The 16163-nt window shown below is 46.2% G+C and overlaps 1 protein-coding gene across 2 annotated transcripts in view; it reads right to left on the reverse strand.

Annotated features, from left to right (window-relative positions):
• TBC1D9 (TBC1 domain family member 9) overlaps window positions 1-16163 on the reverse strand; it is a 134680-nt gene that overhangs the window by 17256 nt on the left and 101261 nt on the right. For both annotated transcript variants that reach the window (XM_003257743.3, XM_030816182.1), the window contains 2 exons: window positions 922-1020; window positions 678-746 (listed from right to left, as the gene is read on the reverse strand). In XM_003257743.3, coding sequence (XP_003257791.1) covers window positions 678-746; window positions 922-1020 — 168 coding nt within the window. The remainder of the gene's footprint in view (window positions 1-677; window positions 747-921; window positions 1021-16163) is intronic.

The following is a 16163-nucleotide window of genomic DNA, read 5'->3' on the forward strand; positions in this document are numbered from 1 at the left end:
GGTGTGGTGGCTCACACCTGTAATCCCAGCACTTTGGGAGGTTGAGGCGGAGGTCAGGAGTTCAAGACCAGTCTGGCCAACATGGTGAAACCCCATCTCTACTAAAAAAAAAAAAGAAAAAAAAAAGAAAAAGTTAGCCAGGTGTGGTGGTGTGTGCCTGTAATCCCAGCTGTACCTGGGCAACAGAGTGAGAGCGAGACTCCATCTCAAAAATAAAAATAAAAATAAAAATAAAGATTGGTAGGGACTGAATTAGAAAAGGAAAATCACAGAAATTTAACCAATTATGCTTTTCCTTGGGCATTTAAACAACTTTATTCTAACTACATAAGGGTGTTTTTACAGCTTAACATAGGAAGGAAATCACAATTTGCAAGAATTCAAGCAGAACTTAAACTTGATCACCATTGTTTTTCATAAGTATTATGAAGCAATAACCTATTTTTTTAGGTTCAAGTAAACAACTAGAATATTATATGGAGTACAAGGTAACTAAAACATCAACTTAAATTGGTTATAAGAATGTTTATTTTCATATTAAGTACTCCAGTTTTGTACTCTCAGCTCTAGCTTCCTATTTATATTATCCCTTAATTTAACAGAAAAATCAAGAACTAACTGAATTATTACTGAATTATTACTCCTTTGAATGGGCATGAATTTACTTTGAAACTCACCTTGAAAAGAGCATAAAGTTCTTCCAGCTCATCAATGGTAAAGGAAGTTTCTGTCACAATGGTTCGTACCTATAAAAATATTAAGCTAAATGAATTTCACAAACTCAAAAAGTGTCATGCTGGGAAAATCCCTAATTTTCCCCTTTCAAATTGTTTTCAGTTCTGTCAGGCAGGAATTCACAGCCAGCAGGAGTGTGAAAAAGGAAGACGACAAAGGCTGCCTGCTATTTCTCAAAGGACTTACCACGTTGCGTTTCGTAGTATCCTCCAGTGTCTGGATCACTTTCAGTCTCTGTTTGAATCTCATCTGTTCAATCAAATCTGCCCGGATAGTTCCGAATTTCTGTAAAGGAGCAATATTGGTGTCTCTGAAAAAATCTCTTACAGCGCACAATGTCCTGTCTGCAGAATGCCTGCAACACACTCTTGACACATGAAAGAAATGACTTCTCACATGACAGGCATCCCACAGTACACCTTTAGTTACTGTTTCGAAGCCACCGAGCAATCAGAAATAAATATCTGGAAATTCTCAGGCAGCTCAGCAGTTGAATTAAATTTCAGAGTCAAATGTATTTTCCTTAAGTCATCAAGTTTGTCAAGAAGGGCTAAATAAGGCTACTTATTGTTATGTATGAACAAATGCTTCAAAGAAAGAATCTTCTCAACTAGCAGAAAGGTCTAAGGCTAACAGTTAGACTGGAAGATTGGAAGAAACCTCCAACCCTGTGTGAGGCTCCCTGCTCCTGACCAGTAGGTTCAAGAGCATTTGTCCATCTGGCCCAGAAATGCATGCTATGTGTCTCCTGATGGCAGACACTGTGAGCTAGCCATCTCTTCAAGCTCCCTAGTACCCCCTAAATGTTTGCTGCCAAAAGCCAAACCAGTCTTTCTATCTGAAGGCAGAGAAAGAATTTGTAAGATTTTATATATCTTAGGGATGCAAAAGAAAGACAAAGAAACCCTGCTTAAAGTATGAAGCTTAACCCATGGAAGCAGTGACTGCAATAGTTAAATATATTTGGAAACCAAAAAAGTATCTGAGACAGGTCTCAATCAGTTTAGAGGTTTATTTGGCCAAGGTTGAGGAAATGCCTGGAAAGAGATACAAGTCACAGTAGGCTATGTGGCTTGTACTTTTTCCATGGAGGGTTTTTAGGACTTTGATAGTTAAAGGGGAAAAGGGGCAAGAGGGGGTAGAAAGGTGAAAGGGAAAAAAAGAGGGAGGGTATCACATGTTGTGTGAAAAGCTGGGGTCGAGGGAACAGTCAACTCTGTATTTGTCTGGCGCTCAGTAAATCTGCACTTTACATAAGATAAAGTAAACATACAGTAGAGGAAGATGACAAATATGACCTTATCTTAGGGTGGCGGGGTGCAGAGGAGTAGGTGGGGATGATTTCTAGTCTTCCATGGTCTTGTACCTGTGAAGAGCTGTTAATTTACATTGTCAGGGTGAGGGAGGCCCCCTTGGGAGACATGAGGCCTTCTATCTTGCAGCTATCTGTCTAGGAACAAAAGGAAAGGCAACTTTTTGCAAGACTCAGTTTCCAAGCGTAACTTTTCCCTTTGGCAAAGTGAGTTTGGGGTCCTGAGATTTTGTTTTCCTTTCGCATATTTAAAGGATAAAGAAAAAGCTGACAAACAGCATCGAGTGTTGGTAAAGATATGGTGCAACCAAAACTCTTATTTACTGCTGGTTGGAGTATCAGTTGGTACAACTGTTCTGGAAGTCTGTCTGGCAGTATCTACTGACTGAGCATTCTTATGATTCCCATATTCTACTACTTAGTATATACCCCCCAAAAAAGCATACATATATACATATATATATATGTGTGTGTGTGTATACATATATGCTATGTATACATATAGATTTATTTTACTTTTTTACCAAAAGACATGTGCTAGAATATTAATAGTGACACTATTAACCAAAAGTCAGTAACCACTCAAATGCTCATGCACAGAATGGACAAATGGCAATATCATCACATAATCAACTATTTTGCAGCAATAAAAAGAACAATATATTTAAATCTTACAATCATAATACTAAGCAAAAAAAAAAAAGCAAAAGAACATATTCTGTGAGATTCCATTTGTATCAAGTTCAAAAGAAATAAAAGATAATCTATGCTTTTAGAAGTCTAGAGATTTATTAATCATGGTTGGATGGACAGTGACATGAAAGGGGCACAAGGGGCACTTCCAGGTTGCTAGTATGTTCTATCTTTTGATCTGGGTAAACAGTTACATGAATGTATCAAAACAGAGGCTTTAAAAAGAGTGCCTTTGTGAGCCTTTGACCTCTTTATTAATGCCTACTCCCCAGGAATTTGCAACCATTTTTATCACCTCCACCTTTTGTTGTTGTTGTTATAAATTAACTCAATATGTTTAATAAAGCTGGGTATTACCAAAATTTCAGTACAAACATCAAGTCACACGCCCACGTGATAGATTTCCATTTATAAAATGTTTCTCGGGAAGCCCCCACTGGGCCCGTGACCAAAGAGAGCCCGACCCAAGCCTGGGGTCTCTGGGTGGGCAGAAAAGGTGAGTATGGGGGTCGGGGGGAACTCGGGGTAGGGGGAGGAGGGCAGAGAGGAGGGAAAGTGGAGAAAAATGCAGACTCAGAAGCAGTCCATGTAATAGCTCAAAAAGAGCTAGTCGGTGATATTATCACAATGACACAGTAAAAATCAAAGCAAAAATAAAAATAATTTGGCCGATACAGCAGGCAACACTGCCAAGAACCCAGATGGCGGCCTTCCTGCGGCCATCCGCACGGGCCTCCTCACCCACCATCTCTCCCGTGCGCCCACTCGCTTCCCTCTAGCTCACTCGCAGGCACTCTCTCGCTAGGAAACACGGAAAGTATTTTGTGTTTGGAGATAGTAACCTTAGTCAAATGAGTCCTCTGAAGAGTCGCTGAAGGAGGAATGCACCTCAGCCTCTCGAAGCAGCAAACAAAACCGCTGCTACCTGCAGGTGGCCAGCTTGGGTTTCAGAGTCCGGGAGGGGGCGGCGGGGCGCCAGGCCCTCTTGGTCAGCTAAGGGCCACCAGCTGCCTTGCTGTTCTTTGACACCATGCCACACAGGAGGGAAGTCGTCAGTTTGCAGCTAGCTGGAGGGGCCTTGGGCGGGCCACTCTCCTTCAGGAATTCTTCGTCTTCCTCTGAGTCCGTATTGTAAGAGTAGCTGCGCACTTCGGAGGCAAACGCGGAATGGGCCGACTTGGGCTGGCCTCTGGCCTTGAAACCCACCCCTATCCTCCTGGCTTTGGCAGCCCTTTGGTGTTTATTTTCTCTGGAAGATTTCAGAGACAGGCCGAGGCCCTTGGCCAGCACCTTCCTTTCCTTGCCCAGCAGGCTGTCATAAGGAGGTAAGTACCTGCTGCAGCCCCTGCCAGTTTTTTATTTCCCCCCAGCACTCTCCGAAAACTTGAAGGGTGACTTCAACTTGTCCTGCTTGGTGAGGGAGAGGGCCTTTGTCGAGCTTGTTTGCCAACTGCTCCTGGTCGCTGGCCATCTTCTTCTTAATCTTTAGCTGACTTATGAAGTCAGACAACGCCTCGTGTTCATCCCAAGTCTGGTTCCTCTCCCTGGCTTTCCCCATTCCAGTGAGGGCATTGTGTTCCTCCTCGGGCCCTTTGTGTCTCTTCCTTATTCCTGCTCCCAGCTCATAGTCATCTGATGTCAGCAGAGACTTGCTGCTCAGCTTTCTGCTACTGTTGCAGCTCTTCCCCCTCTTGCGGGGGGGGGGGGCAACAGGGCGTTCGGGGGCGTGGGTCTGTTTCCGCGGCCTGCGTGCCAAGCTTCCATGGGACTCCTCGTGCCTGTCCTCGGAGTCCCGGCGCCGCTGCAGCTTCACCAGCTCGTGCTGCTTCTCCTTGTACTGGCGCTGGACCTCGGCCCGCCGCATCCGGAAGTCCAGCTCCAGGACGTCCATGTCCTCCAGGGACGACTTCATGGGGTACATCCGCTCCTCCTTCTTGCGCATCCAGTTGTACGTATTGTGGGCTTCAGCTCCCGTGGGAGCCGCAGGTTCTTGTGCGGGTCCCACCACGGGCCCACCCAGCACCTCCCTCAGCATGTGGCTGCCGGCGCCAGCAGGCTCTCCAGTAAGGGCTGCGCCACCAGGGCCCGCTCCGCACCTCCCACCTTCTGGCTCCTCCTCTCCAGCTCCAGCTCTGTGATCTCGCTCAGCAGGGTGATGCCGTGCAGAAAGCTCTGCTCCAAGACAAGGCTCTCGGCAGCTTCCAGCTTCTCCAAGGCCTGGGCTCCAGTAGCACCTGGGGCACCTGGGGAGGGCAGAGGCCTGGCCTGGGACAGCTCCATGGCCGCCTCCAGGGCGTTTATACCAGCCAGTGGGTCTTCGAGGCCAGGCAGGAACCGCTCAGAGCTTGCCTCTTCCAGGTAGCAGGTGCTGCCGGGCACAGGCACGGCCTCCCGGGGCTCTAGTCTCAGGCACTGTCCCTCCCCGGCGGGCACGTCACAGTCCGAAGTTTCTAGGCTGAGCCGGGGCTCCCTTGGGGCCGCCTGGGCCAGGCCTTCCTCCGGCGCTGCCTCCACCGCGGGCACCGCCACAGGCACCTCCACCGGCTCCTCCTTGGCCTCCACCAGTGTCTCAGGTGTCAGCTGCAGCCCCAGGTCCAGGGCGGCCGTGCAGGGTTCTGTCCGGCCCGGGGAATCCACGCGTGCTTCAGGCCCCTCCGCAAAGTCTGGGCACTCGGAGGGCTCGGTGCAGCCCTGCCCTGTGGCACTCAGCGCCTGGGCCTCCAACGGGCCACCTCCGCATCTGCCTGCAGGGCTCAGGGTAGCCATGGTTTCTGTGGCGGGCAGTGGCTGCGGCAACTCCGGAAGCGGCAGCTCTGCGGGGCGCTCGTCCACAGCCTCCACCTCCACCTTCGCCTCCCGGCTCTTCCTCCGGGCCCTACCGCAGCGGCTCTGGGATCTTGGAGGGGGACAGGAGGATGAACTTGTCTTCGGGCGAGTGTCAGGCGCTTGGTCCCATCAGCTGGGAGCAGCACATCAGGGGCCAGGCCATCCGCATCAGTGGCTGCTGTGGGCTGCCCCAGGAAAGGGTAGGGCCTCCGGTAGTGCGGTGGCAGGTCTTGGAAAGGGTACCTGGGCGGCATATCTGAGAACAAGGCCTGGAAGGTGCTGGGGGCTTTCTTCTCCAAGTCTTTCTTCTCCACCACGTTGTCGGGGGTCTCTTCCTTGCGGGTGATACCCGGGGTGGACAGCAGGGAGGGCTGCTGTCCTTGCGGGCTGGTGGGGTGGGAGCTGGGGGTAGCAGGGTAGGCGTAGGCAGGCGCCTTGGACACGTCCTCCAGCTGCTGGATGACCTTGGCCTTCAGGGCGGCCATGGGGGAGGCGCGGGCGATGGCAGCGGGCTTACGGCCTTGCCATAGATGCTCGCAGGGCCGGCAGCCAGGCGGGGGGCTTCCGCAGCAGCATCCCGGGGCAAGCGGTGACCAGGCCAGCCTTGCCCGCGGCCTTCAGGCCTCAGTTGCTCCCCTTCTCCTCCATCTCTGCCCGGTACTCCAGCGCCTTCAGCCGCTCCAGCTGGGCGCTCCTTTGCAGTTCCAGGGCTTGGGCCGCCCGCTGCTGCAGGTACAGGAACTCCTGCAGCTGCAGAAAGTGCTGCAGCAAAAAGAGCTGCAACTGCTGGCCGTGGTGCAAGGGGCTGCGGCCCGGAGAGTACAGGGCGGGGCAAAGGGGCGGCACCGTGGCCCACTCTATCAGCTCCGCAAAGTGAGGCAGGTGATCGCTGGGAATGACCAACAGCTGGCCCGACTGGGAGTCCTCAACAAACTGGTAGGGCGACGGCAGGGAGTCCCCAGGCTGGGTGGGAACGCAGGGGCCATGCCCTAGTGCAGAGATGGGGGACCCAAGCCCTAGGGGTGTCCGGCAAGCCACATGGACATGCTGCCTGAGCGGGACAACCAGGGGTGCGTGGCCAGATGGGTTGCGGGGTCCACAGACCAGCAACCCGAGCCTGCCAGCACTGGGCCCGGGTCACCAGGAGGTTGGGGTTCAGGCCATTAGGAGCACAGCTGGTAGGGTGCACGTGGACCAGGTCAGCCAGCTCCTTACTCTCTCTGAGCAGCTTCTCCTGATCTCAGTCCAGCCAGGCCCCCAGCAGCCGTTACTCCTGGTGTCTGGCCCGGTGTCCGGCCCGGTGTCCACACAGTCCTCATCTACTCGGCTGTGCTCTTTCACATTACTCAGTGACAGAGGGCGCTCCTGGTCTGCCAGCCCAGGCCCCAGCCAGCCACTGCCGCCACTATCCTTCTGCAATGCCCACCGGCGGGTGTCGCACTTCTGCCTCACCCTGGGCACCAGAGCCCTCGCACCTCTCTGTGCTTCCTCCAGGCATGCATCATTATCTTCCCCCAGTAGTAAGAATGGTCTAAAACCAGAGTGAGACAACACTCTTCCTTTGTTTAAAATTCCAGTGATTTTTCATCCTCTCTTGGGATAAAATTCCAAGGCCTCTAAGCCCTTCATGCTCTTTCCACCTTTCACAATGCCCTCTCTGACCAGCCACCACCAATCTCTTCTTACTCATCAGTTCTAGTGGCCTCTACTTGTTCTCCAAGTGTATCATGCAGGCTCCCTGCCAGCCACGGCCTGAGCACCGGCTGCTGGCTGCCCCCTCTGTGCTCCTCTCAGACAGCACTGTGTTTGGTCCTCCATGGCATCTGTGTCTCTGCTAATTGTCATCTCACCAGAACAATAAACGCTCAGAGAAACAGTATGTCCCCACCCTTCACTGTGCTGTGTTCCTTCTTACTTGAATTTAGCACCACCTTGCATTTGTTTTTGTTTGTTCGTTTTGTTTTTTTTTTTTTGCTTAGTAAATCTATCACCACTTACTCTATGGCAGAGTCTGTGTGACCAGGACATGAGCCGAGGACAGTGCTGATTCGCATGTAAGTGCTCAACAAATATTTGCTGAACTTACGGGGTCCTCATGATCATCCCAGGAAGTAAGTGCTCTTCCTATCCCCATTTCAGAGACAAAGTAATCGTAGTTTAGCAAAAATCATTAACTTGCCCAAGTCTTCACAGCTGGTAAGCAGCAAAGCTAAGTTTGAACCCAGGTCATCTGATTCAAGAACTCGTGCTCTTAGCTCCATCCCGGGGAAACTCCCTAGCACCTTACCTTTCTGACTTGCTGCGCAGCACAGTAGGCACCCAATAACTGGCTAGGGATGCCAGGTTCAATGAATAAAAACATAGGAAATACAGGATGCCCAGTTAAATTTGAATTTCAGGAAAACAATGAATACTTTTTTACTATATACGTATATCCCAATCAATATTAATTAATCCTGTATTTTTTTTCTGACATCCCTATAAATAGCACCACTCTATAGATTAGTCTGTGTAGTGGACTCTAAACTATCATATTTCCTAAGTTGGAGTTTACAGCAAAAAAGACTGTGCCTTTCTAGTACCTTTTACTTTCTGTTTTGAAAGGACTAATCCAGGGAATTGAAAGGAATGACCCAGGCATTCCTTTCAGATAATCAGAGCAAAAGAGTACACTGACGTCTCTGAATCTGCCCAGTCCATCTTCCACCAGCAATGTGGTGAGAGGGTCTCAACCTTACAAAAGCAGGTTTTATGGAAGAAATTTCTTATCTCCAAGGAAGTGCCTTCCAAAGGTGGAATCAGATTCTTCTCAACAATGAAGATGCAATATTTATTTGCACTGAAAAGCTGGAATTCAAGAGTTAGTAGGGGCTGCCATTAATGATGAAAAGCAATCATATTTAATTCACTATGGGGTTTTATCTTTGGCTAGGAAAGAAAAACCTTCAAGGAAGGTAAGTCTTTTGATCCAAACAGAAAAGCAGTGAGCATCCATTGCAAATTACGTGCCTACTGATGCAGAACTGGATTTATTACTTCATACTGGGCCATAGGATGCCTGTGATCAATAAAAAAACACTAGCTGTGAGACAGAAGGAAAGACAGTTTTATTGTACCTACAATTGTTAGGGACATTAACATGCCATCTCATTTGCACCTTACAATAACTTTAGTGAGTCTAGACTGCTACCTCTGTTTTATGAATGGGCAAACCAAGGCTTGGAGAGGCTAATTAAGTCCCCCAGAGTTCCACAGTGGCTGAGCTGCAAGTGGTCTGAGGCCCAGAAAAAAATAGCTCTGTAACTCCACCAACTACCATTCTATCATAGGCAGTAAGTTCTTCCTTGTCTCTGGGTTGAAAAGAACACAAATTTTGGAACTAGACAAAATTTGATTCAAATTATTGTTCTTTGACTAATTAGCTACGTGAGTGGGCAACTCAGTTGAGTCTTCTGACCCTGTTTCTTCCTCTATAAAATGAGACCCCCAAAGCTGTCCTTGTAAAACTGTGTTGGAGATAAAGTTCCAGTAATAGTAACTAATATTAAACATTGGCTTTGTAATCTTTTGCAGGGTGCTAAGCAAAAGAGCTATTTCCTCACAAGCCTGACATTCAAAGAGCCCCGTGTGTCTTAGATTTAATTAATATCAACTAGAAATGGATTCTGCTATTTGTTTGCCAGGGCCCCTTCCTCAGCCAGGACTCTGCAACTTGCCAGAGACAGAACACAATGGCCCTTGCCTCTGGAGCAAATGGTCCCAAACTAAACATAAACCGTGGACTCCAAGTTCCTGCTTGGCTATTTCTGGAGGATTTGTAAAGGAATGTGAGCAATTGGAATGACATGGGGGTCTCTCCCACCCCTGACTTTGGGAGGGGTTCTGCCAGAATTAAATGCTAAAAATAGGACAAACAAAACTTGGTTCAGTAAATGCTGCAGCCAACACTTCCCATTACCCAAAACAAAGACAGAGGTGTGGATATAATACCTTCTCCCAGGCACCACATATTCCAGTTCCTTGAGAAGCGCTAGTTCACTAATATAACAATAATACTTGTTCCAGCAAACAGCATTTGTGCTGGAGGTAAGGGAGCCTACAATTATTTTAATTTTCTAAAATTTCCCTTCCTTAAACAAGAAACAAAATTGTCCATCTTTGTTTATATCTCTTCTCCAACTCAACTATTTTAAAAATTTTGTTTTGATGTAATCCAACTCAATTCTTATCTGAATGTTTCTGTGGCTTGTTACTAATTTTTCAGTTTAATTTCTAACATCTTTATGAGCAGAAAGGCAGTTTTTTTTTTTTTTTTTTGAGACAGGGTCTTACTCTAGTGTCCAAGATGGAGTGCAGTGGCATGATCACAGCTCACTGCAGCCTCAACCTCCTAGGCTCAGATGATCCTCCCACCTCAGCCTCCCGAGTAGCTGGGACTACAGGCATATGCCACTACGCCCAGCTAATTGTTGTATTTTTTGTAGAGATGGAGTCTCCCTATGCTGCCCAGACATGTCTCAAACTCCTGAGCTTAAGTGGTCTGCCTGCCTTGGCCCCCCAAAGTGCTGAGATTATAGATGTGAGCGATGGCACCTGGCCAGAAAGGCAATTTTCAAAGTAGACGGTACTTCTTTTTGTTGCTTTGCCCCTGTGGGTACTGATACCAACCAACAAATAGGTGTGTAGCCCTTCATTTCATACCACCTTCCCCCATCCTGCCTGCAGATGTTCCCTTTCTCTCCCTTAGACTTAGAACAAGGAGCAAGTAGCTCAGATGAAGGAATGAGGTGGACATGAGTCTGTCTCAAGCTTATGTTCTCTGGCTCCTCCCACCCCACCATCATTCCTGAGCGGAACAAGGGTTCCCCTGCCCAGGCTGGGTAGTGTTTCTGATTTACTTTATCCTTCAAAGCTTACCCTGTGTTAGGAAGACAAGGATGGATGAAGAACAGATACAGATTTTTAAAAGAGATTGACCACAAGGTCAAACTCAATCAAGTTCAATCAGCCCTTCCTTTCTAAATCCTCCAAAGAGAACTTGAAATATTTAAATGCTACAGCTTAAAAAACACCCAGAAAAACAACAACAAAGCTCAATGTAGGCCAAAAGGCCACGGAATGATGTGAATGAGTCTGCCCACCACAGGGGAATTTACTGAAATAAAAAGCAGGATTGTTTCTAATATGCAAAGTCTATGGTTTATTTCTATTTTAAAATAAAACTAGGTCATCAAATTATGCTCAAAATGCCTCTTCGGTGTTTCTGAATTTGTGGGATTATCTTCCCAGTATGCAGAATGGGGTTCACTACTGTTAGCAGAAGGCTGAGCACCAGTGACACCTGAGAGACATTCCTTGATCAGAAAAAACTCCAAATACTTAAGATAGTAAATGAGGCTTTGCCTTGGATGACTGAGTGAGAGAGAGGAGAAATGATGGAATGTGAGGCTTTAGATATAGAAAAGCCTAACATTACAGGAGGCAGAGCCCAAGAGACGAGAGAGGGATTCTCACACACGGGGCTGTGAAGGAGTAGCCCCACACGCTCCCCCTTGACTTCTATGGGGGTGGCATCTGTCTGCACCTGTGTACTTATGTGTTTGGTGGGGAGTAGATGTTCAGGAGGGCAGAAGAGGAGGGTGAGGGGGGCAAAGGAGGCAGGAGATGATAAGAAGAAACAAGGATATGAATTCAGGGAAGAAAACTCTGGTGGAGTCCCATGTTTGTTGAATGGGCGGCCCTTTCTAGGGTACTCTGATCTCTAAAGAGTCTCAACCCATAAGTATATTCCCATCAGGGAACACCCTCATAACTGCCAGAAGTGGGCCCATATTTTTTTATATTTGAATACAGTATTTATATTTTACGTAAAAATATATCATTTAATATTTTATGCTTCTTTAGGTGCCACGTCTTTTGAAATCTTTTGTCTACCAGAAAGGGCTAGAGAAACAGTTGTCACATAAATATGGAAATTACAAAAAACATTTAGTTTCAATATTCCATGTGAACCATTAGCTATAGTGTGAACATGCTGCTGATTAAATTACAAAAAAATAACTCTAAGCACCGTGCCCAGTATCACTATATTTTTACCTAGAATTTATTTTGAAAGTTGCTGTAAAGCAGAACTCATGAACAGGCAGCCAGTAGGCTAGAAAGTCCATGGTGAATATTGTTTGGCCCAGGGAGTATTATAAAAAACAGTAACCTTCAAATAAAATAAAGACTTCCAACTTCTCTGGAAAAATTAAAAGTTCCGGCAGCAACAGTTCCTTGCCTCGGGTGGTAAAGAGACTGTCAACTCTAGCAGGCTCCAGCTGTCTAGTTCCATAAGTCCACCCTTTCCTACCACCTTCACTCGCTGCTCCATTGTTAAGTGCCTTGATGAGCGACGCCACAGTGATGTGAATTTGTAATTCTGCTCTAGAGTATTTTCTTTTACTTTTTCTTTTTTTGAGATGGAGTTTTGCTCTTGTTGCCCAATCTGGAGTGCAGTGGCGAGATCTTGGCTCACTGCAGTCTCCACCTCCCAGGTTCAATCGATTCTCTTGCCTCAGCCTCCCAAGTAGCTGGGATTACAGGCACCCATCACCACACCTGGCTGATTTTTTGTATTTTTAGTAGAGACGGGGTTTTGCCATGTTGGCCAGGTTGGTCTCAAACTCCTGACCTCAGGTGATCCACCCGCCTTGGCCTCCCAAAGTGCTGGGATTACAGGAGTGAGCCACCACGCCTGGCCTCTATTTTCTGTATAGATACATCAATAATGTAAAGTTCAGCCTCTATAAAGGAGACATGCTTTTGACACCTGGGCATTGTAGAAAGGGCACAGTTTCATAGCCACATGTAGCAAGTGGGACACACAGCAAGTCCCAGATTTCACATAAATTTAACAAAAACTGATGGCCCTCATTGTCTTCATCAGCAATATAGGGAAAATAATTCCAACCTCTTTGGAATGGTGTAAGAATTTTATGCACACATAGGTAAAACAATTAGTATGGTAGCTTTTATTATTCCTAGCATTGTTGATAAGAGAAAGATGAAGCGGAGAGAAAAAACACGTTTTAAAATCAGCAAAACCTGGCCAGGCACAGTGGCTCACGCCTGTAATCCCAGCACTTTGGGAGGCCAAGGCGGGCAGATCACTTGAGCTCATCAGATGAGCCTGGCCAACATGGTGAAACCCTGTCTCCACAAAAAAGACAAAAATTAGCCAGGTGTAGTGGTGCACACCTGCAGTACCAGCTACTCAGGAGGCTGAGCTGGAAGGATGGCTTGAGCCTGGGAGGGAGAGGTTGGAGTGAGCCGAGATGGCACCACTGCACTCCAGTCTAGGTGATAGGGCCAGACCTTGTCTCAATAACAACAAAAAAATCTCAAAACTTGCTAATGTTATAACTGAGGTTCCATTAAAAATGGGTGAGAACTAACTTATAGGTCCACATTTTTTTTTGAGGTATAAACAAACTTTTAAAAATTAAACTTAAAATTCAAAGCTATGGATTAGCAAAAAATGCCATGCTGAAACTCGCCTTATCTGTTAGAGACACATAATGAAGAATTTATCTGTTAGAGATACATTCTTTAACAGGTGAAACAATATACTGTCTAGAGTTTGCTTTAAGTTACTCCAGGAAAAAAAGGTGGGGAGGAGTAATAAAACAAAGATCAGAAAAATGTTGATAATTGTTGGGACTGGATGATGGGTTAAAGGAAATGTATTATGTTATCCTTTTGGCTCATACTGGGCTTGAAAATATCTAGTGCTGATAATGTACCCCAGGGCTGAGCATGATACCTGGCATAAGAAAGGTGCTTATACGATCTTAAATAAAGATTTTCTTGGTTGGGCATGGTGGCTTATGCCTGTAATCTTAGCACTTTGGGAGGCTGAGGTGGATGGATCACTTAAGGTCAGGAGTTCGAGATCAACCTAGCCAACTTGGTGAAAACCCATCTCTACTAAAAATACCAAAAAATTAGCCAGCCATGGTGGTGCATGCCTGTAGTTTCTGCTACGTGGGAGGCTGAGGCATGAGAATCACATGAACCCAGGAGGTGGAGGTTGCAGTGAGCCAAGATCAAGGCACTATACTGCAGCCTGGGTGACAGAGGGAGACCCTGTCTCAAATAAAAATAAAAAAAAAAAAGATTTTGTTAATACATGAATAGACAAATGCTGTTTCCTGCATCTCTTGGGTCTTTCCCATATACAACCACAATATCTTTTTTGCTTGTCTATTCCTTCAGCTCTCCCCCTCCTCCAATTTGTTGCACAGGAAGCAGAGATAATGTACTTCAAGAAGAATGCTCTTCAGTCTCCAGTGGCTGTTAGATGCCTTCCAAGTCAATTAGTGATTTTAAGACTCCCTACTAGCCAGCTCCACTGGACCAGTTTACCTCATGACTTCGGTACATCCATAATTCCATCTCTCTTCTAATCCAGGTAAACTCCCTTGGTCCTGGCTTTAATGCAAGGGAGCTCTTCCTTGGATACTGGCTGCCGCTTTCTAGCTGTGCACCTTGGAACAACTAGCTCAACCTGTCTTAACTTACATTTTCACCTTAAAATGCATTAACATTTACATGGCAGAGCTGCCTACAAGGCACCCAGCACCTTGCCCCACACATAGCAGGCTCTCGATGAGTAACAGCTATTATAGTAATCATTAATAAGCCAGAGACACATTGCTCTAAGCTTTCATAAATGCCTATCCATCTTCACAGATTGTGCCTTCTGTTTTATTAGCCACATCCTTTCCCTGCTTAACACTTTTCAGACTAAACACACTGGGCTGGGACATTTCGAACATGAAGCAGCTCTGTGATAGCTGTGTACCCACTTTAAGGCCTATTAACATCCTCTTGTGCCTTCCAGGAGAGGCATCTCAGTCTATGAATCAAACTTTAAGATCGGGACTTTGTCTTCTACTTCTATATTACTCTGCTCAAAGTGCAGGACTTCACACAAGGGTCTACACAGAAGAAAACTGGAGTCTCAGATCACCTACACAATTCCTTTCAACAGAGGCTTAGGGGAACTTATAATGAGTGAGATTTTCCCCCCGAGGTATTTATGAAGCGAAGTTATCAATATCAGACTGATTTCTAGCAACCTAGGGAGCCCTTAACTAAATCTCAAAAGATGAATGTGCTTTCAGGATTTCTTTCCTATGTTTCAATTGTCACGGCTAATTATCCTGAAGAACAGAAAGAAATGCATTGTGTACCTTAGAATATTCAGGTGTCATCATGCCTGAGCCCAAACCAGATTCTTACCCACATCAGTGATTAGCCCCATTCTGCATCCAGTGCAGTGAATTTCAACCCTCACCGGACATTTGGAATCGCCTGGGAAACTTTTAAAAAAAATACGTACTCTTGGGCTTCATGCCTGGATTCAGATTTAATTGGTCTGGGATGGAGCCTAGGAGTTTATGTTTTTAAAAGCTTAGCTTAAAAAAAAAATTAAGTGATTTAATGCACAGGCAGGATTGAAAACCACCAATTTAATGTTAGGTTAGGAGGGAAAAAAACGATCAGCAAGAGTTCATGGTGTTCTCTTTAAGTTGATCTACAAGACATTGGAGAGCCACTGGAAACATGAGCAGAGTAGTGACACTTAAGCAGAGAAGAGAAAACAAAAACCTAGTAATCACGCACTGAAAGACCTGGTAATACAGGCACTGATATAAATTAAAAGGATTGTCTTTCCAGGCAGAGGAAGGGAACTGCCGCTTTGTCCTGTGACAGGATGTCTGGCAGCCTGAGGGCCACCATTAGGGATCAGCCCAAGAAGACATAAATGGAAATCAGCCATTGGCCTTGTCTCAATTTCTTTGCTTTCCCTTTAAAAATGGGCAAAATGCTGACTTCAGCATGAAGCTAGCTTATCTGCTGTTGAGAATAAAGCTGAGTTGCCACATGCTAAGCTTTAGTACTGTTAGGAATAACGCTCAAAATCCTAAGGAAATCGAACACTTGAACAAAAGATTCTTAGCAAAGCAATTTTACTTCTGCACAGAGGGGTGCCTCCTTGGCCAGTTGCCATGAGAGCACACCTGAAAAAAGGGCACTAGAGCCTTTATTCCTGATGCAAGTCCTGCCCCTGTACCCTTTCCCCATTGGCTGGGGTCAGGTTGTACAATCTAATCCCGGTTGGCTAAACATTTGATTTTTTTAGATAGGGTGGGTACGTAAAAGACAGTGGAGAGAAAGGGGAAGGGGGTGTCTGTAATGAGCTAGAAAGTTAGTCCTCTTTCCAAATAAGGAAAGGAATGTGAGCTGGTACTGATAATGCTTGGTACTGAGGCATGCCTAGGCATCTAACAAAGGCAAAAAGGAAAAAGGAGAAAAAGAAGAAAAGGGCGGGGGGGGGGGGCGTGTGCTACGAATTAAAGAATAAAAGACTGATCAGATTATTTGAAGAGAAACCCCATTATATCCCACAATACCTTGGTCCAGAATTCTTTTAACAATAAAGGTCTGAGGATTCCTTTAGAAAAGCAACCCACAGATAGAAAAGCTCTTGCTTACATCATACAGTACTATTCCAAAGTCCTGGGGCAATGATTTTTTTAAACGCATATGG

The sequence above is a fragment of the Nomascus leucogenys genome, chromosome 7b, assembly GCF_006542625.1.
Source record: "Nomascus leucogenys isolate Asia chromosome 7b, Asia_NLE_v1, whole genome shotgun sequence".
Lineage (NCBI taxonomy): Eukaryota > Metazoa > Chordata > Mammalia > Primates > Hylobatidae > Nomascus > Nomascus leucogenys.